Source organism: Pocillopora verrucosa, chromosome 2, assembly GCF_036669915.1.
Source record: "Pocillopora verrucosa isolate sample1 chromosome 2, ASM3666991v2, whole genome shotgun sequence".
Classification (NCBI taxonomy): Eukaryota; Metazoa; Cnidaria; class Anthozoa; order Scleractinia; family Pocilloporidae; genus Pocillopora; species Pocillopora verrucosa.
The window spans coordinates 14772198-14798690 of NC_089313.1; the positions used below are offsets into that span (position 1 = coordinate 14772198).

The 26493-nt window shown below is 39.4% G+C and overlaps 3 protein-coding genes and 1 pseudogene across 4 annotated transcripts; all 4 read right to left on the reverse strand.

Annotated features, from left to right (window-relative positions):
* Positions 1-432: 432 nt before the first annotated feature.
* LOC131791461 (nephrocystin-3) lies at positions 433-13276 on the reverse strand. 2 transcript variants are annotated; one of them, XM_066162430.1, is made up of 4 exons: positions 13143-13276; positions 11911-12016; positions 1747-7311; positions 433-1416 (listed from the first exon to the last, which is right to left on the reverse strand). In XM_066162430.1, the coding sequence occupies exons 3-4, from the start codon at positions 4586-4588 to the stop codon at positions 1385-1387; spliced, it is 2874 nt and encodes a 957-aa protein (XP_066018527.1). In that variant the 5' UTR covers positions 4589-7311; positions 11911-12016; positions 13143-13276; the 3' UTR covers positions 433-1384. The 2 variants fall into 2 exon arrangements, with proteins under 2 accessions (XP_066018527.1, XP_058964802.2); XM_059108819.2 differs by lacking the exon at positions 13143-13276 and adding an exon at positions 12780-13000.
* On the reverse strand, positions 12042-13683 carry LOC136279254 (uncharacterized; annotated as a pseudogene).
* A 656-nt stretch (positions 13684-14339) lies between these two features.
* Positions 14340-19772, reverse strand: LOC131789469 (nephrocystin-3). Its single transcript, XM_066162192.1, has 2 exons — positions 16038-19772; positions 14340-15663 (listed from the first exon to the last, which is right to left on the reverse strand). The coding sequence occupies exons 1-2, from the start codon at positions 18886-18888 to the stop codon at positions 15563-15565; spliced, it is 2952 nt and encodes a 983-aa protein (XP_066018289.1). The 5' UTR covers positions 18889-19772; the 3' UTR covers positions 14340-15562.
* A 284-nt stretch (positions 19773-20056) lies between these two features.
* Positions 20057-25606, reverse strand: LOC136278925 (uncharacterized). Its single transcript, XM_066162193.1, has 2 exons — positions 21196-25606; positions 20057-20669 (listed from the first exon to the last, which is right to left on the reverse strand). Exons 1-2 carry the CDS (start codon positions 24032-24034, stop codon positions 20641-20643), a joined length of 2868 nt encoding a protein of 955 aa, XP_066018290.1. The 5' UTR covers positions 24035-25606; the 3' UTR covers positions 20057-20640.
* Between the last annotated feature and the right edge of the window lie 887 nt (positions 25607-26493).

Consider the following 26493-nt stretch of genomic DNA (forward strand, 5'->3'; position numbering starts at 1 on the left):
CCTCCCTCGGCCATAAATAACGACCGGTCTCATAGGTGTTTTTCACGGTTGGAGATTCAAGATGATTTTTTTTATGTCCAATTAGTAAACGACATCATTAACAAAATTTTCGTTTCACTCGTCAGTACTGCTCATTCCCTTGGGAATTCGAGGTTATTAGATAAAGAAGTAATATCTTCATCTACTAATTATGGTATTTCCATGGTTAAAAGAGGGACAGAAACGTGGTACACGTGAAATTCAAGCAGTTTTCATGGAAGCTTAAATAAAATTATTGTGATAGTACAAAATTCGTAGGAAATCGATCTGTCTTGGAGACAGATTCCGAGAAATGTTTTCAATTCAGCCGGATGTCTCGGGCTGCCAAGAATGTCGTCTTAATAAATGCCGGCATGAGCTGACGCAAGGAACAACAAGGCTTACAAGAACATACCGAGAAGGCTTGAAGAGCAGACCATCGTAAAATTTTTATTTCTAACAAACCAACATGGTTAATTGCGTCAAAGTTCTTGGCCACAAAATTGTTATGCCAAGTTCTCAGACGTGACTAATTAAGTTTCCATGAGACATCATTTATTTTAGTAGACTGGCTGCGAGAGTGCGGAGTGCAAATAATTAAGACTATTTATTCGATTGATTAAAAAAGCCTATTTCTCTTATGGATAGAAAGCATTTCATAATGCAGATAGCATTGATCATGAAAATATCCCGAGTTAAAGACGTTAACGAGCCTTCTAAGATTAAGAACAAACGGCATGATGAATTTGCTTAAGAAACTGACAACACAGGGGTAATCTTAACATTGTGATATGTAAGCACTCTAATCGAATTTAGTTGTCGAGGAGGCATATGAAGAGTAACCCGTCCTTTCTCTACATCTGTCCTATGTGGAAGAACCTAACAGATATCGATTCCTCTCCTTGTCAGCGACTGTTTTGCTCCATTTGCCCTTCCAACCCAAGGTTTAGGAGGGAAAGCCGACCTTAATCTAATGAATTAATTGCAGGATAGTGCGGCTCTTTCTTCTAGGCTCCAGAAAGCTTGACTGATCAAATAACAGAAGTTAGATTAAAAAGGTATTCAGTACCTAATCGTCAGTTATGTGGCGGATTAGTTAAAAAATTGTGTAATTCTTCTTCGTTATTCTTTTCATACTGCCGTATAACGGCGTGATTTACTCAAGGAATCTGATCCTAGAAACATTTTCTTTTAAAGAAAAAAAGAAGAAATATTCGAAAAATATTTGGAGCTTTGGGAACTTGAGAAATGCCTTGTTTATAAGTCAGTTCCTTATAGTCCCTTGCAAATACATTTATGGCCAGACACCTTCACCTTTCTTGAAATTATTATTGTGAATCTTAACTGCTGTTCTTCTTTTTCCCTCTCATCTTCTTTTTCCTTTCTTCTTTCCTCCTCCTGAAAGTTGAAGACACCGCGGTAGATATCAGGAAGTACTACAATGCAGGAGGACACGCCTGCTTCAAATCAGTTCAACGCGCTACACAGCGGTAAAGCTCTTTTTTTTGTTGTTGTTTCGAGTTACCGAGGGCAAGGTTATTTTAAAATATCCGCAAGGAAAACGAAAAGTGGTTCGAGTTATTGAGAGGCTTGAGATATCGAGTATAAAATAATAATAACTATTTGGCGGAGTTCTTCGGCAAATCAGTTTTGGTTTGAGTAGGCCTGAGCTAGGTTTGAGTTATAGGGGGCCCTTCTATTAACTGCTAACATGGATACAGTACTTACTTGGGAATTCCGTCTCAGGGAAATCCTCTGAATAACGGTTGATAAACGATCGTATCGGGTCTTTGTTTCCCATCTTTGCCATTGGCAAGTCTAGTTTTTTGGCTATGGACAGTCCTTCAAGCATCATTTTTTTCGCTTTATCCTTGTTTCCTATCTCGTCATGTAACATGGCCCATGTAGTCTTGATTAAGACCTTCCATTCGTGATTCTCTTCCAATTCTCTCTCGGCAACTTGTTCTGCCTTTCTGAATAAAGCCATTGCCTCATCAAAGTTTCCCATTTTCTGGTGACAAGCTGCGCAGTTCTTCAAAGTCAGGATGCTTTCTTTGCTTCCACCCTCGACGAGATCGTCGAACATTTCTATGGCTGCGTTATAATACTTGAGGCAAAATTTTAAGTCATCTTCCTCTTTTGTTTCTCCACCGAGATACAAACGAAGGTCTGCAATGGCCTTCAGGGCTTCGGCTGTCATAAAATGTTTACCAAGGCACCGTTCGAAGAGTTCTAACGCCTTTGTAAGCTGTTTTGTAGCTGTATCACGCTCCTTACGGCGCTTGGCAATGATTCCTGAAAGAAGAAGAGTTGCTGCTGTTTCCGGATGAAGTTCACCCAGACTTGCATTGCTGACATGTAGAGCTGATTGAGTCTCTTGGTCAATTCTTTGGTTTTCTCTAGAATCTTTTTTATCGGAAAGGAAGCGTGCGTAACTGTTGTGAAAGTAAACTTCTGATAGCGGATTTTCTTTAAACTTCGCAGCATTCAGGCGATAAATTTCTTCCGCTCTCTGCATAAGTACGCTGTACTTCTTTTGGTCTTTCTTCCTATATTCATGTCCAAGAAGACACGAAAGTTCTACAACATGCATTGGCTGAACAGTTGAGTCAAATGTGTCCAGTAACTGTTCAAGGAACTGGGCATAATTCTTTGGATGAAGACACCTTTCCAAATACATGCACTTCTGTGGAAAACTCTCCAAAAGAGTTTGAGGCATAATTTCTACATCCTTTTCCTCCCTTCCTTGGGCGTAAATGCGAAGAAAATGCTCGAAATTATTTCTGTCCTTGTTGAATAAAAAGAGGGATTCTTTGCAGCTGCCTCTTTTCCAGTACAATTCGGCGTTGTTCGCAAGGCAAGAAATGTAATAAACACGGGCCAATTTTTCTCCATTACCTAAAAGATCGGCATACTTGGCTTGACCAATCTTCCTTGCATACAAGTGAATGAGTGGATGCATTTGATACCTCTGGGAACTTGGTTGCTCGATTAGCGAACTCTTTTTCAAGGAGCTAATAATCTTGATGGGCTGAATTCCAGGAACTGAGCACGCTTTCATTACAGCCTCGGCAGCACCTGAGTCAAAAGACCCCTGGAAAGTTGACATTAGAACGAGGGCTTCTTGTCCAGCTTCAGTCAATAGATCAAAAGACGTCTTGATGGCCTTTTCTACAGATCCTTCATCGTCTTCTAGTACAGCAAGTGGTTCTTTCTCCAGTTTTTTAATAAGAGTTTCTTCGGTGTAATCTGAAAGCAGAGATCCAACAATGCACAGGGCCAGAGGAACACAGCCACAAAGTTCTACAATGCGCTCTGCTTTAGAGAGTTGTTGCTGGAAACCTTGTTCGTGGAGGTGAACTTGAGCAACTAGAAGATTTCTAGCCTGTTCGTTTGACAACTCGCGTAGCCTGACTTCTCTTGGTTTCAGGTCGGTATTTTGAAATGTTCTTCTTGTAGTTATTACAAACGTGACATTTTGTCGCGAAAACATTCTTACATCACGTAAGAAATTGAGGAACAACTCTCGATCTTCAGACTCGATGACACCATCTGCATTGTCAAGAACAAAAGTGACCTGCTCTTGAATTTGTTTGCTCCAGTCTTTGAGCCACTGCCCTGGGTTCTCTGGTACTTGCGTGTTGACCACTTCACGACATGAGTTGATCATTTCCATAGTCGTTTCGTTGAAAGTAGTCTTTGATGATAAGCTACAAAACAACACAGTTCTTTTATTTTCGGGTTTGGCTAATTCACAGGCCACCCGCTTTGCTACGGTCGTCTTTCCGAATCCTGGTCCACCAGTGATCAGAATTACAGGAGCCGTTCCACTTTCAACTTTTTCTTTGATGTCTTGTATTTGATCACCACGGCCGATAACATGTTCTTCTGACAAGTCATCAGGAAGACAACTGGATAGTTCCGAGACTTTTCCAATCTTCTCAAGTTCTTTCTCCCTCCTCCATTGTTTGAGCTGCTCTTCAACCAAATGAGCTTCGTGATCGGTAGTAGCACTCTTCAGGGACTGAAGTCTCTTCCGATGGGCGGCAACCTGAAGTACTTCCAAAGACGAAGATATTTTATTCCACTTGTCTTCGAATTCGTCATTTGGAACTCCTGTAGAAACACTGTGGCAGAGCTCATTTCTATAGCATTTGATACGCACGATGCTGGCTGCAGGGCTGGCATCAGTGTCAGCAGGCATTTCGTGCCATCCAGTCGAAGGAACCGATAAATGACAAATTTGACGAAGCAATAAGTGTAGAAGCGTGATATCAAATTCTTTCGAGTCTAGCGGTTTACCTGAGGAAGGAAACAATTTATCCCATTGCTTATCAGATATTACTCGCTTTCGTTTCAACTCTTCGAGCTTTAGGCGATTGTTGTCCAATGCGTTCTGTAAGGTTGACTCTGGATGCATGGAATGCAAGAATTTCATTAAAACCTTTGTTCCTTCGTCAATAAGCAGTCTTGCCAACCTTGTCCAATTCGTTTTTTCTTTCGATAGATCCGCCACTGAGGGTCCACTGAGACCAGCAGGAGTTGGTGACGATGTTCCGCCGGCTGCCATAACCTACTGTCAAAGCTCTAACAAATTCGTTTTGAGAAGGATAAGAACGTTAGCTTGTCTTCAGATAACCACGAATTGCGATTTTCAATCGACACGGATTTTATAACCAGTCAACAGGGAAATTTCCCAATGAGTTCTAGGAAATACTGGATGATGAATAATTTTCTATGGTTTCCGAGAAAGATCATTGTCTACAGTTCCTGATTGGTGCGGTTAAGCTCTAGCTGTCAACCACAAGCCAAATATGTCATTTGAGCGTCATTCTGACATTTCGCTTTCGTGAGAAAGAGAAAGTTGGGGAACTCTGATTGTGAAGTTATTAGTTTTGATTCCGCTCTCAAGGAAGCCCTTACGTGTCTTTCGGAATTTGATATGTGTCGTGCATTAAAAATCGGAAATTTGCGTGGTACATTGGCAGCTAATCACTTTCCATTAAACTACCAACATTAGAAGTGTTTGGGAACTACTAAATTTAGAAATATTCTGACTGAGTGTTTGGGATTTGTTTAGGCCTGTTAGATTATGTTGAAATCCTTGTGACCCTTGGTTTGTAATGTGCTGCAAGACCACACATTTATTTTTACCTTTTCAGTGATTTGTCCTCGACCATTGTAATATGGCTTAACTCTCGCACGATATTCGTCATCAATAGTCGTGTTTGGGTTTGTCCTTAACCTTGCTTAGAGTGGAAAGTGATATTTAGGTTTTAGCGAGTTCTTGAATATTGGTTTTGTACGTACTTTGTTGTTTATTTCGAATGTCTCGTGAAATTGTTTCGGTTAGCATTCTAAAAATATGTTCACTCTTCCAAGGTCAGTTGTCCTGTAAGCCCAAACATGCCTACCGTTATTTAAAAGCGTGACCAAATGACCGAATGAATTTAAAGTACTTGATCAGACTTCTGGTGCCTCCGCTGGCACGGTATCTCAAGCTAGTTAACCTTAACAGTCCAGTAATATGAATATAGTGACTTGCATTTTCTTCTTTAAGCAATATTTGCTGCTTAAAGAACGAAGCTATACACGTCTGTGGTTAAAAATTAAAGTATTCCAATGACGTAAAGCGTGACCAAATGACCGAATGAATTTAAAGTACTTGATCAGACTTCTGGTGCCTCCGCTGGCACGGTATCTCAAGCTAGTTAACCTTAACAGTCCAGTAATATGAATATAGTGACTTGCATTTTCTTCTTTAAGCAATATTTGCTGCTTAAAGAACGAAGCTATACACGTCTGTGGTTAAAAATTAAAGTATTCCAATGACGTAAAGCGTGACCAAATGACCGAATGAATTTAAGTACTTGATCAGACTTCTGGTGCCTCCGCTGGCACGGTATCTCAAGCTAGTTAACCTTAACAGTCCAGTAATATGAATATAGTGACTTGCATTTTCTTCTTTAAGCAATATTTGCTGCTTAAAGAACGAAGCTATACACGTCTGTGGTTAAAAATTAAAGTATTCCAATGACGTAAAGCGTGACCAAATGACCGAATGAATTTAAAGTACTTGATCAGACTTCTGGTGCCTCCGCTGGCACGGTATCTCAAGCTAGTTAACCTTAACAGTCCAGTAATATGAATATAGTGACTTGCATTTTCTTCTTTAAGCAATATTTGCTGCTTAAAGAACGAAGCTATACACGTCTGTAGTTAAAAATTAAAGTATTCCAATGACGTAAAGCGTGACCAAATGACCGAATGAATTTAAAGTACTTGATCAGACTTCTGGTGCCTCCGCTGGCACGGTATCTCAAGCTAGTTAACCTTTACAGTCCAGTAATATGAATATAGTGACTTGCATTTTCTTCTTTAAGCAATATTTGCTGCTTAAAGAACGAAGCTATACACGTCTGTAGTTAAAAATTAAAGTATTCCAATGACGTAAAGCGTGACCAAATGACCGAATGAATTTAAAGTACTTGATCAGACTTCTGGTGCCTCCGCTGGCACGGTATCTCATGCTAGTTAACCTTTACAGTCCAGTAATATGAATATAGTGACTTGCATTTTCTTCTTTAAGCAATATTTGCTGCTTAAAGAACGAAGCTATACACGTCTGTAGTTAAAAATTAAAGTATTCAAATGACGTAAAGTACCTGTGCCGGATTTAAAACATATTGACAAGCAATTATTCCGGATTTTCTCAGAAACTTGGAGACATTGCTAAGCCCACGTCACGGTTGGATTGGAATCCCGAGTTTTAGCTGAAGGTGCACTCATAATTAAAATCTCGGGTGAACTGCGCGGTTTTTTCTTATTCGAAGTTTAAACGTTTCCATGATTTTGAAAAACATTTTTAAGAGCCGTCTTCACAGAACCGAAAAGATGTTAGACGTGACCCACAACATGACACCATTTCATATGGCAAGCCATACACGACAAAAGTGGGTTGAGTCCAAAATTACCTATCGAGTTTCAGTGATCGATATGTGAGAAATTACTGCATGAGAAATAGAAATCATTGTGCGGGAATAAAAACTGTCATGCGAGATTTTAAATTACCCATCGAGAATGAAAAAACATTAATTGAGAAAAAGACTGACGTAGCAATATACCGAGAAATAAATACTGACCGGTTGAGAAAGAGAAATCACTATGCGGATTTATCGCCTGCTATTTCTGAGCCGGTGAGCAACAGCTAGGCAGCGGAATGTATTTTGGCGGGAAATTCCCTCATCCTCGAGGCGTCCTCGCAGCAATCAGAACAGCAACTGCGTCAACTTCCTGAGGAAATACGAGTATTATCAAAACAAATGACAGCCAACTCAATCGAATATTACTGCTGAAGTATCTCGTGTTTCTGGACGCTCGCATAGTAGACAACGTAATCCAAGCTCGAGCCTCCATCACTATGCAAGTTCTGCAAGTTCCTCGCATTTTAGACCTATTACAAACATGAGACAAATCGGTACTTCAGATCGCAAGAGAAAAAGAAAACACTTCATTCTTGGTGATTTAATAATATTTACTGGCCCAACAGTCAATGTTGTACCACAACAGGGAAAGAGGGTGACATTGAGTGAGCACGGCCATGTTCCTAATGCATGTCGATTTTTTAAAGTCATCGTCATGGAGGCGTTTGAAGAAACCATTCCTCGCCTTTTAGACAAAGAAGTCCTTATGTCAGTCCATAATAAGAAGTGTGGTTTCATTTAAACTCATCAGAAATGTAGTCTTCGAATGAGATATTATTGTTAAGTGTTCGTTCGTTAAGCCATCACTTACACCAGGTCAGAAAGGTATTATCGGGGTTATTTTACAAAATCGCTTTTTCAAAAACAAGTATGTGTATGTAAGGCCAAGTAAAGTGGTACGATTTGCAGTAACTCGACTTGATTTCTTGTGTAAATGATTGCAAAATTTAAGTTATCAATGCGTAATAATGAGTAATTAAGACAACCATTCGAATCATGCCCAATACTGCACCTCCCGTGTATAATTTGTCTTGATAAAGAAGGGCTGGAAATACTTATATTGAATCAGGACAATGGAAATAAATTTCCAAAATCAAACAATGAATTGGCTTATAAGTAAATTGATAATGCCTCTAAAAAATCCATACATGTACTGTTTCTTGTAAATTTATTTGTCTTTAGTTTAATTCTGTTTGTTAATTTTGAAGGATATTGACACTAAAGATGATCCAGAATTTGAATTTGATGATGATGATAACTTGCTAGCAGCAATGTTACCAGATCCGGTGACAAAACTTACAGGCAATCCCTCCTGTGCTCCTGTGCTGGTTTAACTATAATAGCAAATCCTGTACAGAGACTACCTCATGCCACTGAAACAGGTCCAACTTTCACACGAGCTCATGCTTCAACTTCAACGGTAACACCAAACTTCAGACAGAATATACTGCACACCCGCATAGTAGGCTCAACTGGCGCACAAACTCATGCTACAACTTCTACTGCAACCATAAATCCTACACAGAGCGTACCCTCTTACACTGAAACAAGTCTTTGTGTTAGACAAGCTCATGCTGCAAACGCGAGTGTAACCATAAATCCCAATTATGAAGTGCCTCTAGATCGAGCGAAGGACAGGCCATTATTTAGTCCCAATAACTAACTCTTGCCAGTCCCAATAATGTCAGCTGATAGGAGATCACTGAACGGTTTCCACAGCAGCCACCCATTGAAAGCATAAGTAAACTGCCTGCAGCTCAAGGCATTTCACAGGATTAAACCATTGATGATGGCCTACTCAAGTTGCTATTCGGGAAGAAGTGATGCAGATTTTCAAAGATGAAAGTACTTTGAACTACCATCTCCACATATTGGTACTGCTGGGCAAGAAGAGGAGTGAGAAGGCAAGGGGATTCTTCTAGATATTTTAGCATGCTTTTGGCAAAAGTACTTCATATCACTGATGATTGGAAACAATGGAAAAGTTCATTTATTAGGCATGACATGCAGAGCATCATTCCTGAAATTTTATATCCCATTAAATTTGTGTCACCTCTTTGTGGTCCTGTGTCTTTATGGGGATGATGTTATCACTTCAGAGACTTTGATTAAAAGCTTTAGACAGTTTTTAGCTACAGAAGATAGAGAGGCATTAGAAAAGTGCCTTGGTGATGATTTTGAACCTAATGATGAAGATGTCTTGGACTTACTTACATCATTCATTCAAGTGTTTTAAAGCACCAAGTAAGAACAACATTGAAGCCATAATCATAAAGCTTACCCACCAGGAACTTGTCCAGAGGCCAAGATATGTGATCAACTACTGGAATCCAATTCTCAAGGTATTATGCTTTAAATAAAACTTTCAGTTTCTCAAGAAACTCAACATCTTTTACCAAAGTAAGCAGCTAACATCCAAGAAAATTAACAAGTTATTCAAAGCTGAACCAGCAAATAAAGCAGAATGTACATTCTCTGAACACCTGAAATGGTTTGTAAAGTCAATGAAAGGCAAATCTCTATCCATGTTCTTATGGTTCTACAATTTTCAAAACATTGATGTGCACTTTACTACCCTAGAAGGGTTGCAGCAACATCCTATTGCCAGAACATCTGGACCAATGCTAGAGCTTCTATCTACATACAGTATTGTGCAAAAGTAATACAAACACCTGTCGACGAAATTCGACGAAATTCCTTGCTTTTCGACGAATTCTTGACCAAAACGAAACTTTGACGACATTTCCGCGAATTTTCGAGGCATGTATTGTTTTGAACGGCTCGAACTTGCGGCGACATATTCCTTGATGGCGTTAATGCGACTCGAAATTTCGAAGCGAAAATTCGTTCTGTGCGGCGAATATTCGGGGTGATAATTCCTTGCAATTCTTCATTCTTTCAAAAAGATTTGGTTGAATTTGTGGTTTGGTACTGCTCTATGTAAAACTCCCATAGAAATTCCCGCTACGATTTGAATCCTCCGCGCGACCAATGTTGTTTGCAACCATGGCAACACTCAGTGTATCGATTGTGTCGATGCGTTTGGGATCATTTACGTACTCTACTTTTGGTAGTCATCGTGGCCAAAGTTTGGAATTATTCTACAAAAACAATCAAGATTCTCCACAAGCAAGGCCTCCACCCAGCTGAAATAGTGAAAGCGTTGAAACGAGACGGGTTACTAGGTTTTACTGCGCGCATCATTTGAAAGTTGCGTCTCACCGATTTCGTAACAAAGTTACCTCGATCGGGAAGACCTCAAAAGCTGTCTATGGAAGCAAACAGTGTATGTAGGAACTGCGCAAAATAAGTATTGGCAAAAGGTGCCAGAATTTACGCAAAAATAGGGCAACGTGACCTAAATAATAGTTGTTTCAGCCGTCACTTAATAATATTCAGTGTTTTGTTGCGAAACGTAAAGTATTTCACACCCTTTGTTTCACACACTTTTATTAGCGTCTGATTGTGTAGGATCAAAACGAACAAAGAACGCTTAAATGCTAAAATACTGCACGCGCTCTGAAGCTCGCGTTTTATATATATAAAAAAAATATATATATATATAATGAATATTTCCAAACAAACATGGCTATAATGATATCTGGAAAGCAATCAGCGATATGGGTGCTGTCTATTTGCGTAGCGATTGAGAACGAATAAACAAGGAACACATTTCTCGATTGAAAACGTTTGAAAACACTCTAAACACGTTCTCTGCTCTGTCTGGTTTAAAAGCGGAGTACTGAAGTTAATGTTAAAAATTATTCCAATCATTTGAGAGTTTATTTCCACCAAATACATGTCTCTTGGTCGCAATTGCTATTCATCCCAATTTACTTTTGTTGTTGTAAACTGATCGAACACTGAATATGATATGATGGTTTAGGCTTGATTAAACATCAGGAAACTGAAGCTGATGTGCATAATATCTTAACTCGTCTGACAGAGAATTTCAGCCAGGTACATGTATCATAGTCGGAATTACTGTAAGACACTTAGGACAATTTACCCGATTTTCGTTGTCATCCACAGATCGAGCCCAGAATCGGACGTGATGACTTTTTGATGTTTAGTCCTTTAGACCAAGCACTAATTGAGGAGTTCACTAATGTAATGAAAGAGGAGCAAGCCTGGCTTTTTTAACATTGTTTAGTATGAAAGATGAGAACAGTTTAAAAAGAACACTTTTAATGCTTTGAAATGAACATTTTGAAATGAACTCTTTGAGCACTTTGAAATGGATATTTTGAAATGAACTCTTTGAGCACTTTGAAATTTGCTTCTCAGTGTCACAGTTTTTGTTCTATGCATAACATTTGCATATAACTGGTGTAAAGATTTGTTGTAACAGAGAATACAAGTTACTGCTGATGGAATTTCTGAACTTTCCAACTAGGATCAAGTCATACAGTTATATCTATTCAAATTACAGTTGTCACCAGCAGTTGGTTAAATGGTTACAAGTTAGAAAGCCTTTTGACAGGATGTAAAATTTGCTAGTTTCAAGACTACAAACTCTAAGTAACAATTTTATCAGCTGACCTCTTATATTATGAACATAAATAAATCATGAATCGACTTTATTCATTAAAGTCCTGTAAGTGGTCATTACATAACATGATAGTAATTTGTCAGCCCCTTGGAATAAGGCAACTTAGGGTAAAAAGTGACATGTTCCTTTAACTACCAGTAGTTGCCTTCTACATTTAAGAAATCAATGCCTAAACTTCAAACTGCACAAAAAACTGCATTAGTTTTAGTGCATTACTTACACCACAAAGTAAATGCATCTAGAAAATGTGAAAATGGTTTGATGATAAATCAGGGAAAATGACAACATTTCATTAAGATTAAAACCATCAAAATTCAAGACTCATACTTGAAGTTATTGTTAAGGGATCAACTATACCTGTGACAGCTGCTAAAAAGTGTCATGACTTTCATTTTCAACCTCCAGACAAATCACGAATCAAATTTTCTTCCTCTCTTTGTGTTCAATGCAATTTTTTTAACCACTGAAAAAAACGATATGACCACTTCATTATACATGCTTTGAACACAACAGCATAACTTCAATCTTATTGACTGGTTGATCTTCTCAGTGTGTTATTTGTATTGAAAACATGTCAGCAGTAAGCTATTCCATCTTTATTAAGCCCATTTGAGGGAGAGAAAACAATGATCTTGTGAATGTCCTTCCATTATCATAACAGGAAATATCAAAATATTTCTAATTAGAAGCTGATAAATTTCAAATTTATTACTGCTCTGTAAAACCTTCAATGATTGTCACAGTGTTCAGAAAGTGGGTAATTCCATTGTCTCCATCAGGGAGAGGGTCAATCCTAGTATATAATTTATGCAGTTGATGATTTGTAAGCTGACTGAGTGACTCTGGTACAACAACAAAATTGTTGTCTGTTTCAATATCAGTCGATGGACCATCAAAAACAATTCCATATGTCTGCCAATTTGTCACAGTTGACTCCTCGTGAGCATTGAGTAATTCAGTGTATCACATTCCCTAGGGTGTTTGGTGGCCTACTGTTCTAATACCACGATAATTCCACTGGCTTTTTAACTCATGTATAGAGGCATTGATCCAAGGAATACAAACATATTGCAAAGCCAGCAGGTGTTACTCATCAAGTGAGTCCAAATTTCCACTCACAAGGAAATCAAACAAATCCTTGTAAAGTGCTGAGCTGACTCTATTAACTTATGCCCATAGCCTTTAAATGTGCTGATTGTGGGCACTTGTATCAACAATGAAGCTACCTCTATCAGATCCCTGGTTGATGAGCATGTACCTGGCTACATCTACATTCTCCACCTTGAACCCTGAAAGGGAGACCAGACTCTTGTACCCCTTGCTCAAAATATTGAAGCACAGTACTAGCTTTGTTTTTTCCTCAACATTTCAGATATACAATGGCTTTGCTGTAGCCATTGATGCATCCATGGATGACAAATCTTAATGAGTTAGCAAATGGTTCAAATCAATGTGCCACAAATGATTTGGGCGAGTGACATTGTAAGTTCTTTGACAGATTGCATACCGACGTCTTACAACTCTACCTACACCATTTATATTTTTCAAGCTTTCTCTGATTCTGAACTGTTGATCATTTGTACCCCTACCTTTGAGACTGCCCCTAACATGGGTTTCCCCGCTATAGGGTGTTAAATTGAGAGTCTGCTGTCGCTGCACGTCTAATTCTTCACCCGTAATATCTGTGAAACTGTTTCTTACTCCGAACTCGATCCTTTGTGTGTATAGTGTTTGGTCGGAGATTCCAAGGCATGTTGCTATTAATTCTCCAGTTCATACCAGTCTTACGCAGTTGCTCGATCGTTTACCTTGTAATTATGTACCTCGGTCTTCCTCCTGAACTTGCAGATAATGCCAACGGATTTTTCTCCTTTGGACGAAAGCTTGATGCATTTAAAATATCAGACGACTTTCCTAATAACACAGCTCTAACACCTCAAACAGGTCTGGAGAGGAATTTTGGGACAGAGATATCGCGATAACCATTCCTATGTGTTCTTCAAGCTTCCTAGCACAGATTTCTAATCGTTCATGATCATATGCGTGATAAACGGAAGCGGTTCTTTCGATGGTACTCCTGAGAGAATCAACAAATGCTGTAAAGTCTTCTGCACTCCGTTGCTCCGCCATTTTGCGAGAAATACACTCCGCTGACTAATTGCTGTACACGGGCTCAGGAAAACCAATCGATAATCTCGTGTAGTAACTTATTTTTCTCATGCAACAATTTCTCATTCTCAACAGTCAATATTTATTTCTCGGAATCTTGTTGCATCAATCTTTTCCTCGATTAATGTTTTTCCATTGTCAATGGGTGATTTAAAATCTCACATGACAGTTTTTCATCCTCGTTCGGTAAATTATATTTCTCATATAGTGATAACTCGATAGGTAATTTTGAACAACCCAAGTTTGCCTTGTTTGGCTTGCCATAATTTCACTCTGGATTTTAGAAGCGGCATTCATTTTGTCTGGAAGATAATGATCTTAAAGATTCTATGAGGCCAAGTAATTTCCACGAAATGTTCTAAATTAGCAAATAATTATACAAGGTTATCCAGGATATCGTGTTTCCGAGGAAGTCACGTATGAGTTCATTGCACAGCATTGGGTGTACCCCTTGTATTTCATGCATAATTATCAATGAAATAAGTAAAAATAAATAAGGGTCATCATGAAAATAATCATAACAAATTAAAGCATTAAGGGTCTCATTTCAATCTTCACTGAAACTTTCCCCTATAAGGTTGTCTACATTAACTAATGGAACGAAACATATATGAAGTTATGGTGTTTTTGGTTTTGCTTTTGTCTTACAGAGTATCTCCGCAAACCTGTGTTTCATTATTTCAATATTTGATATCAGTCCTGAGCGTTCACGGTTACAGTTTGCACCAATATCCTATTACTCTATCAAAAACAGGATGTATTCGTTGATAGAATTTTTATTAATTAATTTACTTATCGTTGCTGCCAGCGATTATGTTAAGATATTCAATTTTCATAATTTTACTTAATTCGAATATTTCTTTAGCAGATCGGTCGAAATTTAACAGCTCTGAGAAAAAGAAAAAGACTATATCATTCTTTTCCTAAAAAAAAAATATTATATTTAAAATTCATAATAGCTCCTTTTTTTGTGTGTGCCTACACGGCGAGTAACAGTGATGAGTAAAGATCAAGATTTCTCGCTCAACATTTTGATATGAAAAACAAATAAGTTGCAAAATTTTGAGGAGAGGAGGACAAACTCATACTGCGGTTAAAATAATCAAGCGGACAGAAAGTTAAAAGTTGCTAAATACTAAATACTTCGCTCTACTGATCAGAGCATTACATTTCCCAAAATCATCCTTAAAACTACCACTCCAGCCAAAAGATAAAGTATAGCCGGCTGGGTTACAATCTGAAAAAAAATTCTGAATGGAGTGAATACAATTATTAACAACTTTTTTTTATCATATAAAATGTATTAAACAAATGGACTCCATGTTGTAGTAATTCTGTAAAGTAAGAGTTCACAGATGATGTTTAAATGTGATAAAAACATGAGCGACACACTCTGCTGCGCTTTTTGCCTCACTTTCCGGTTCTTACCACATTTGACGTCATCCGTGAACCATTACTGAACAGACGCGCAACACAATGGAACCTATTTGTCAAAATAATTAGTGCGAGACACGCTGACAGAAGTTGGTTAATTGTTAATCGTCGGTAATGTGTCTCTCGCTTCAAAATGATTAAATTGCTTATATTTTTCATACACGAGAAAAAAAAACTACACGAAAGCTAACTGGTTGTATTTAAGAGATCCCTACTTTCTCTTGTTGTATCGTTATCTTCACGCGTGAAATATAAAATTATTACTGTAAATTCGATTTGCAGCAGTCATTTCAAATAATGATCTTAATCATCATGGTTTGCAAATCATGAATATTCAGTTTGGTAGTTTAAGAGTATGCTAACGCTATCATTTAAATTGTTCTCCATCAGTAAACAACCTTTTTCCTCAATTCTCTGATTGATTCCTTCCTCTTCCAAAGCCACCTTTCCATTTTCTGGGAAAGTGGGGCTGTTCGACTCGATGGCCTGTTCGACTGGCAACACTTCCTGAAAGTAAAAGCGCAGTATGCATCATGAATTATCACGGTACACTGATTTGATAGGGGTGCAAGTTTCTTCTCGTTAATGGGAAAAGAGCTCACGATAAACTCCAATTACCTTTTAAGCCCTTTATTTACCTAAAGTTCGATGGCTAAAAAAAAAAAGCAGTGAAAGGGGTACTTGCAATTTGCATTAAAAGTTACGGCACGCGCTTGCTCCCTTGTGACAAGATTAGATTTCTAACCTCTTCTTATGGTTTTCCTAAAACGAGTGGAAAGCGATATCAAAGAGCGCCAAGTTGGGTTCAGGACTGATTTCTATTTTAAAATATCTCCTCGAGCAGATCCTCCAGGTGACTAGAAAGTGAAAACATTACTTACTTGGAAACTCAGACTCTGGGAATTCCTCCGGATGGCGTCCTGTGAAGTCTATTATGTCGTCTTTGTCTCCCATGCGATCTATTGACAGGTCAAATATTTTTGCCATTCGCAGTCCCCTTTGCATTTCGTCTATCGCCATGTCTTGTTTTCCCATTTTGTCATGCAATATAGCCAACGCAGTCTTTATCCCGACTTTCCATTTGTGATTTTCTTCTAGTTCTCGGTCGGCAACTTGTTGTGCCTTTCTTAGTAAGACCATTGCTTCTTCAAAATTGTGCTTTTTCATGTGACACATTCCAAAGTTCTTTAGGGTCAAAACAATTTCTTTGCTACCGCCCGCTCCAAGTTTCTCGAACATCTCCACGACTGCTTGATAATGCTCAAGGCACATTTTCGAGTAATTTTTGTTCTTCCCTTCAAGAAAAAAAAGGCGGTCTGCGATGGCCTTTAAAGTTTCAGCAGTCATGAAGTGTGTGCCGAGGCAATTCTGAAAAATTGACTTAGCCTCCTTGAGCTGTTGCTCAGATTGCTCGGGTTTTTTATTGCGCTTTGCGATGATTCCTGAGAGATAGAGAGTTGCTGCTGTCTCTGGGTGCATTTTTCCCAGTCTCTCATGGCAGACCTTTAGAGCCATTTCAGTCTCTTTGTCCCTCCTTGTGTTTTCCTTTGAGTCTTTTTTATCCGAAAGGAATCGAGCATAACTGTTGTGAAAGTAGACTTCAGATAACGGTTTTGTTTGGAATGCAGCAGTATTCCCTGAGAGAATTCGATGCGCTTCATCCATAACCTTCTTGTACCTTTCTATTCTTCCTTTTTTCCTGTATTCATGTCCAAGAAGACACAAAAGATCCACAGTATGCACCGGTTGGATACGAGAGTCAAAAGTTTTCAGTAACTTCTCAAGAATCTCAGTGTAAGATCGTGGGAGAAGGCATCTTTCTAAATACATCCACTTCTGCGGAAAACTGTCTAGAAAGAGTTTACAGCCGTTCACGATCTCTTGATCTTGTTCTTCCCTGCCTCGGGCGTAAATTTGAAGAAAATATTCGAAATTGTTCTTGTCTTCTTGAAAAGAAACAAGGGAATCCTTGCATGTGTCCTTACTCCAGTAAATATTGGCATTCTTCGCGAGGCGCAACATGAAGTGTATACAAGCCAGTTTTTCGCCCATTGCCAAAAGCTCGTCATACCTATCACGACCAATCTTCTTTGCGTATGACTGAATGAGCGGATGCATCTGATATCGGCGGGCATAGGGCTTCTCCACAAGAGATCTGTTTTTTAATGAGCGCAGGATGGAGATTGGCAAAGCCCCAGAGATCGAACATTCGGCCTTCGTCACAGCTTGGACTGCATCAATATCAAATGAACCTTGGAACAAAGACAGGAGAATGAAAGCCTCTTGTTCGGGTTTCTCCAAAAGGTCAAACGAAGTCTTAATGGCCTTTTCTACAGAACTCTGGTCGTCTTCTAGGACAGCTAATGGTTCCTTTTCAAGGCTTGCTATGAGTGTTTCTTCGGAATAATCTGAAAGAAGAGAACCAACAATGCAAAGTGCCAAAGGAACACAGCCACATAGATCACTAACAATGTAATCTACCCTGAAAAGTTTCTGTGGAGCACCTTCATAGACTTGCACTCGGGAAACAAGGAGATCTCTTGCCTGTTCCGGGGACAAAGGGTCCAACCTGACTTCTTTTGGCTGCAAGTCGGAATGTTCAAATGTTTTCCTTGTAGTAATAACAAATGTTACCTTTTGCCTCGATAGACTTCGTAAGTCACATAAAAGGCTCAGGAATGACTCTCTATCGCCCGAGTCAAGAACGCCATCTGTGTTATCAAGAAGGAACGTGACCTGGCTTTGAATCTGTTTGCTCCAGTCTCTTAGCCACTGCCCCGGATTCTCTGGTACTTGTGTGCTGACTGAACCACATATGTTGATCATTCTTATGGCCACTTCATTTAAAGTTGATTTCGTTTGTAGACTACAAAATAGTACAGTTCCTTCCTTCTCTGAAATTTCTAATTCATGAGCCACTCGTTTAGCCACAGTCGTCTTTCCAAATCCAGGTCCACCAGTAACAAGGACAACAGGGATGTCTCCACCCTCAGCCATTTTCGTGACACGCTCTATTTCTTTGTTACGGCCAAATACATTTATTTTTGGTATTATGTCCGGTAAACAGCTGCGAGGGCTAAAACTTGACGAGTGAATCCTTTCTTGTTCCTGTATTTTGTTCCATTCTTTAGCTAGTTCCTCCAAATGTCGCTTTGTATCATAATCAATGGGATCTTTTTTCAGCGCTTCCATTTCCTCTACGTGTCCCTTTTGTAGAACACAAATCTTAATTGCCTCTAAAGACAATGTTATCTCGTTCCACTTGTCCTCGAATTTAGCGTTTGGAATTTCGGTAGAGACGTTGTGACACAGCTCATTTCGGAAACATTTGATGCGGGTAATGTTTGCTCCGAGACCATTATCATCTTCTGCAGGCATGTTGTGCCAGCCGGTTGAAGGCGCCGTAAGATGGCAAATTTCACGAAGCAAGAGATGTAAAAGTGAAATGTCGAACGTTTTTGAGTCCGGTGGATCGCAGGAGGCAGGAAATAACATTTCCCACTGGTTTTTAAATATTACACCTCTGGACCTTAGCAATTGAAGCTTTGCCTTGTTGTTGTTTAATACGACTTGTAATTTATCCGTTGGGTGGACAGAATGCAATAAATTGCGAAGAACGTGTGTTCCTCCGTCAACCAGCAGTCGCATTAGCTTCGTGCCATTCGTTTTCTCCTCTGATACATTTAGCACAGAAGATCCAGAAGAAACAGGAGTGGAGGCTGTGCCAGCCATTATCTTTCGTGTTTTAACTCGAGGAATGGTCTTGGTGGCAAGACAAGTATTTATGGAAATTTCGTTTGGAAAATGAAAGAATAAGCTTACCTCACCGATGCGTGGGTGTGTTTGTCGGATTCATGATCGCATCTTAAAACAAGCGAACGGAGTCGCCATCCTTAAACACATTAATCAGCCTAATGAACTCAAAACCACTTTACAAGAAGGCAAAAACTTCTAAGAAAAAGGAGATGATCTAGTTTCCGAGAAAGATCTTTGGACTTATGGGTGTATAATAAGTCAATTTGCATGTGTCTGTCATGCATGAGACTGTCAAAGCATGATTTAAGTGTCATGCAAGGCTGGATATTCGAGATGTTTGTTTCTGGGAAGCTTAATGTCACGGTTTGTGTAACTTCAACTTTAGCTTAACATTATAATTACTTATAACTCGTGCAAACGATTTTTTATGGGGACTCCAATATGCAAAAGAGTCAGTCAGTCAGTCACTCTCGCTCACTCACCAAATAAAACAGACACTGTGGCAATAAGTCGTCCTGAACTCGCCCGAGCACGAAACCATATTGTAGTAGTAACCGTTCATAAAACTACATAGAGGCTTTATTGCAATTTAGGCCGAGCATCGTTGCCTTAAATATCACCTTCCAAGTGAACAAACATTTATCGCGTTCGGGCGTAAAAGAAAAATATATATTGGCTCCTTTCTGTACACTTGCAATATAACCTTAGTTTTTAATAGCCTGTGGCGAACAGTGCTGCAAGGGTCACTGATTTTTCGAGAGCTCGATTTTGAATTGAATGTTTTGGAATCTCAATGAACGCGCCCTTTTGCATGGTACCATTTTGCTCAAGAAAATATGAGGCTGAAGTGACAGTTTGAATGGGAGATGCTTTGTAACATAATTCTCAGAAGACAACAATTTCCAAGAAATGTTTAAGATTAGGGAGCTTATATCAAGATGTCCAAACTATCGCCAAAGTGGAGGCTATGCGTGACGTGACGTGACGTGAGCTGCACCTCTTAATTCAAGTGTTATCCAAGGAATCACAAAACGGCGCGATAAATCGAGGCATATGTAGTCAGATTCAAATCCTCAGCGCTTTAGGTAGCTAATGTAATCATGATGCAATTTGTCTGAGGTAGACAGGGGTAGTTTTTTTTTTTAGGCTCATTAGTGTTATCGCTAAAGTTTTTTAGTTTTCAACAGGTACGACTGTGCTAAAAGCTCGAGCAAGTATCTGTTCGTTTTGTCATCTTTTTCCAAACACTCAAAACATTTTGAAGTCGCGTAACGATTTTTGACTTCCATGTGTTTGTAATCTAATTCTGGTGATTTGCAACGAAGATATTCACCGAGCATTATTTAATGAACTAAAACGTTTCATACGCATACAAGTCCTCTAGTAAAATTTTTCCTTACAAAATTGTGTTGTCATAAATTGCAAAACACTGAAGTTTTAAACATTTGCTATTTTTGTGGGTCAGCAATGATTTTTTTTTTCAGCTCGTTCGATCTGTAATACTGAAATAAATTGTTCTAAAAAAGTACGACCTACGACTGTCGTGTATTTGCGAGTTGTTAATAACGTTACTTATTTCCCTTCCCTCTTCTTTTTTTTGTTTCGGTCGTCAGTTTGCAAAAAGTCTAATACCATAATGTTCATAAAGTTCTTTCTTGTCAACACTAACGTTTCTTTGTCCACTTCTTATGGAGATCCAGCCTTGGACTTTTTGCTTGAATGTTTGTCTTAATGGCCAGTTCGCCCGGAAACGTTTCCTGAAATTTACAAACAAAAGTAGATATTTGGATTCGTTTGTTTATGACTTAAAGCATTCATAGATTCAAGTTTCCTCTAGGCATGAAAAGTAAGCAGATTTACTTACAAGGGTAATATAAATACACCCAATTAGAATATCAAACACAAAGATCATGTACATCGCTTTGCAACATTCATGACGAAGTGTCCAGACGCAATCACACTTAAATGTACAGCGTTTTTAGGATCAGACGAGAATATCAACTGATATTCGATTGGATGAGATAGGGGCGGAAATAATGGTGTTTCAGTTCACAATGAGTTATTATACCGACGATAGTTACGAGTTTTGAACCACAAAAATATGTTTCTGGAAACGTCTACTTTAAAAGGATCTATGTACTTTTTATTGATCGTGGAGTCAACAACTTCCTCATTCACAGTAGCCACTACATAAGTATTCGAAAATTTCGTTCAGATCTCTTCCACAGTCAAACAGCTTTATGACGATGTAATACATTATTGGAAAATGAACCTTGTACTTACTTGGAAACTCAGCCTCGGGGAAGGTCTTCGGATATCGATTCATAAATTTCCGAATCTTGAGTTTGTTTCCTATCTTGTCCATTGCAAGTCCTAGTTCTTTGTGCATTAACAGTCCTTCAAGCATCGCCTTTTTCGCCAACTCCACTTTGCCCATTTTCTCATGCAATAAGCCCAGTGAAGTCTTTATCGAGACTTTCCAAGTGTGATTTTTCTCTAGTTCTCGCTCTGCAACCTGTTCTGCCTTCCTAAATAACTTCATTGCCTCGTCAAAGTTGCCACTTGTCGTATGACAGCTCGCAAAGTTCTTTAATGGCAAGATACTTTCCTTGCTTCCACCCACTCCTAGATGATCAAACATTTCCAAAGCTGCTTCATAATACTTAAGGCAAGGTTTCAAGTCGGTGACAGATTTATCGGGAGCGAGCAATGGGTCTGCTTTAGCTTTCAGGGTTTCAGCAGTCATAAAATGTTTACCAAGGACCTCTTGAAATAGTTTTAACGCCTTTGTAAACCTTTCTTTAGCTACATCAAGATTCCAAAGGTGTTGTGCAATTATTCCTGTAAGGAGAAGAGTAGCTGCTGTCTCAGGATGACGATCACCCAAACTTGCATAGCATACATCTAAAGCAATTTGATTCTCTCTCTCAATTCTTTGCTTTTGACTGGGATCTTTTTTATCGGAAAGGAAGCGTGCATAACTGTTATGAAAGTAGACCTTTGCCAACGGATTTCGGTCAAACTCATCAGTGTTTGAAGAGTAAATTCTCTCCACTTTCTGCATAAGTTCGTTGTACTTCATCTGATCTTTTTTCCTACATTCATGTCCAAGGGTACACGAAAGTTCCACAAAGTTTACCGGTTCAAGAACTGAGTCAAACGTGTCCAGTAACTGTTCAAGGATATGAGCGTAGATCTTTGGAGGGAGACACTTCTGCAAATACATGCACTTCTGTGGAAAACTTTCCAAAAAGGTCTCAGAGCATTCCGCGATTTTCTCATCCTGGTCCTTCCTTCTCTGAGTGTAGATGTGTAAAAAGTACTCGAAATTGTCCCTGTCCTTGTTAAATAAATCAAGAGACTCTTTGCAGCTGTCCTTTCTCCAGTACATGTTGGCATTGTTCGCTAGACAAGAAATGAAGTGGACACAGGCCAATTTTTCCCCTCCAGCTAAAAGGTCGGGATCATTTTCTAGACCGGTCTTCCTTGCATACGAGTGAATGAGTGGATGCATCTGATATTTTCGGGAACTTGGCTGCTCTATGAGCGATTTTCTCTTCAAGGAACGAACAATCTTGATCGGCCAAATTCCAGGGATAGAGCATGCTTTCATAACAGCCTCAGCAGCGACTGAGCTGAACGAACCTTGAAAAGTGGACATAAGAACAAAGGCTTCTCGTTCAGCTTCTGTCAGAAGATCGAAAGACGTCTTTATTGCCTTTTCTACGGATCCATGATCGTCCTCGAGGACAGCCAGTGGTTCTCTCTCGAGGTTTTTGATGAGCGTTTCTTCCGTGAAATCTGAGAGCAGAGATCCAACAATGCACAGTGCCAGGGGAACACAGCCACATAATTTGACAAGTTGCTCTGCTTTGCATAGCTCGTGTTGAACATCCTGTATATAAGAGCGAAGCCGAGAAACAAGGAGATTTTTGGCTTGTTCAGTCGACAACGGGGGTAGCCTAACCTCTTTTAACGGCAAGTCGGGATTTTCAAATGTTGTTCTCGCAGTGATTACAAATGTGACATTTCGTCGCGATAACTTTCTCACGTCACGTAAGGTTTCAAGAAATGGTTCACGATCGTCAGACTCGAGAACACCATCTGCATTGTCAAGAACAAAAGTGACCTGGTCATGGATCTGTTTACTCCAGTCTTTAAGCCACTGCCCCGGATTCTCCGGCACTTGCGTGTTAACTACTTTACTACATGAATTAAACATTTCCATGGTTACCTCGTTAAACGTTTTCTTTGATAATAAGCTACAAAAGAAAACAGTTCTTCGATCTTGTAGTCTGGCTAATTCACATGCCACTCGCTTTGCTACGGTCGTCTTTCCGAATCCTGGTCCACCAGTGATCAGAATTACAGGAGCCGTTCCACTTTCAACTTTTCCTTTGATGTCTTGTATTTGATCACCACGGCCGATGATAAGTTCTTCTGACAAGTCATCAGGAAGACAACTGGAGAGTTCAGAGACTTTTCCAATCTTCTCAAGTTCTTTCTCCCTCCTCCACTGTTCGAGTTCCTCTTCAACCAAATGAGCTTCGTGATCGATGGTAACACTCTTCAAGAACTGAAGTTTCTTCCGATAGACGGCAACCTCGAGTACTTCTAGAGACGAACATATTTTGTACCACTTGTCTTCGAATTCGTCATTCGGAACTCCAGTAGAAACACTGTGGCAAAGCTCATTTCTATAGCATTTGATACGCACGATGCTGGCTTCAGGGCTGGCATCAGAGTCGGCAGGCATTTTGTGCCATCCAGTCGAAGGAGCCGATAGATGACAAATTTCACGAAGCAGTAAGTGTAGAAGCGTGATATCAAATTCTTTCGAGTCTGACGGTTTACCTGAGGAAGGAAACAATTTATCCCATTGCTCATCAAATATTACTCGCTTTCGTTTCAGCTCTTCGAGCTTTGGGCGATTGTTGTTCAATGCGTTCTGTAAGGTTGACTCTGGATGCATGGAATGCAAGAATTTCATTAAAACTTTTGTTCCTTCGTCAATAATCAGTCTTCCCAACCTTGTGCCATTCGTTTTTTCTTTCGATAGATCCATCACTGAGGGTCCACCAAGACCAGCAGAAGTTGGTGACGATGTTCCGCCGGTTGCCATAACCTACTATCCAGCTCTTAAAAAGCAAATTCCTTCTGAGAAGGATAAGAACGTTAGCTTGTCTTCAGATAACCACGAATTGCGATTTTCAATCGACACGACTTTTTTAACTAGTCAACAGGGAAATTTCCCAATGAGTTCTAGGAAATACTGGATGATGAATAATTTTCTATGGTTTCCGAGAAAGATCATTGTCTACAGTTCCTGATTGGTGCGGTTAAGCTCTAGCTGTCAACCACAAGCCAAATATGTCATTTGAGCGTCATTCTGACGGAAATGTAAACAAATACACAATGGACATCTTTCTCGGAATCATTGCTCAGTACACTTGATATGCGATGTAATCCATTTATTGTTTGCATGCAAGGGGAAGTCCCACGTCACGGTTGGATTGGAATCCCGAGTTTTAGCTGAAGGTGCACTCAGAGTTAAAATCTCGAGGTGAACGGCGCGGTTTTTTCTTATTCGAAGTTTAAACGTTTCCATGATTTTGAAAACATTTTTAAGAGCCGTCTTCACAGAACCGAAAAGATGTTAGACGTGACCCACAACATGACACCATTTCATATGGCAAGCCATACACGACAAAAGTGGGTTGAGTCCAAAATTACCTATCGAGTTTCAGTGATCGATATGTGAGATTGGGAAATTACTGCATGAGAAATAGAAATCATTGTACGGGAATAAAAACTGTCATTCGAGATTTTAAATTACCCATCGAGAGTGAAAAAACATTAGTTGAGATAAAGACTGACGTAGCAATATACCGAGAAATAAATATTGACTGTTGAGAAAGAGAAATCACTATGCGGATTTATCGACTGCTATTTCTGAGCCGGTGAGCAACAGCTACGCAGCGGAGTGTATTTTGGCGGGAAATTCCCTCATCCTCGAGGCGTCCTCGTTCGCTGCCGGAGTCGGGCAAATGGCGCAGCAATCAGAACAGCAACTGCGTCAATTTCCTGAGGAAGTACGAGTATTAACAAAACAAATGACAGCCAACTCAATCAAATATTACTGCTGAAGTATCTCGTGTTTCTGGACGCTCGCATAGTAGACAACGTAATCCAAGCTCGAGCCTCCATCACAATGCAAGTTCTGCAAGTTCCTCGCATTTTAGACCTAAGACAAACATGAGACAAATCGGTACTTCAGATTGCAAGAGAAAAAGAAAACACTCCATTCTTGGTGATTTAATAATATTTACTGGCCCAACAGTCAATGTTGTACCACAACAGGGAAAGAGGGTGACATTGAGTGAGCACGGCCATGTTCCTAATGCATGTCAATTTTTTAAAGTCATCGTCATGGAGGCGTTTGAAGAAACCATTCCTCGCCTTGTAGACATAGAAGTCCTTATGTCAGTCCATAATAAGCTCGTTAAGCCATCACTTGCACCAGGTCAGAAAGGTATTATTGGGGTTATTTTACAAAATCGCTTTTTCAAAAACAAGTATGTGTATGTAAGGCCAAGTAAAGTGTTGCTGCCCCGATCTATCAAAGGTACGATTTGCAGTAACTCGACTTGATTTCTTATGTAAATGATTGCAAAATTTAAGTTATCAATGCGTAATAATGAGTATTTAAGACAACCATTCGAATCATGCCCAATACTGCACCTCCCGTGTATAATTTGGCTTGATAAAGAAGGGCTGGAAATACCTCTATTGAATCAGGACAATGGAAACAAATTTCCAAAATCAAACAATGAATTGGCTTATAAGTAAATTGATAATGCCTCTAAAAAATCCATACATGTACTGTTTCTTGTAAATTTATTTGTCTTTAGTTTAATTCTGTTTGTTAATTTTGAAGGATATTGACACTAAAGATGATCCAGAATTTGAATTTGATGATGATGATAACTTGCTAGCAGCAATGTTACCAGATCCGGTGACAAAACTTACAGGCAATCCCTCCTGTGCTCCTGTGCTAGTTTAACTATAATAGCAAATCCTGTACAGAGACTACCTCATGCCACTGAAACAGGTCCAACTTTCACACGAGCTCATGCTTCAACTTCAACGGTAACACCAAACTTCAGACAGAATATACTGCACACCCTCACAGTAGGCTCAACTGGCGCACAAACTCATGCTACAACTTCTACTGCAACCATAAATCCTACACAGAGTGTACCCTCTTACACTGAAACAAGTCTTAGTGCTAGACAAGCTCATGCTGCAAACGCGAGTGTAACCATAAATCCCAATTATGAAGTGCCTCTAGATCGAGCGAAGGACAGGCCATTATTTAGTCCCAATAACTAACTCTTGCCAGTCCCAATAATGTCAGCTGATAGGAGATCACTGAACGGTTTCCACAGCAGCCACCCATTGAAAGCATAAGTAAACTGCCTGCAGCTCAAGGCATTTCACAGGATTAAACCATTGATGATGGCCTACTCAAGTTGCTATTCGGGAAGAAGTGATGCAGATTTTCAAAGATTAAAGTACTTT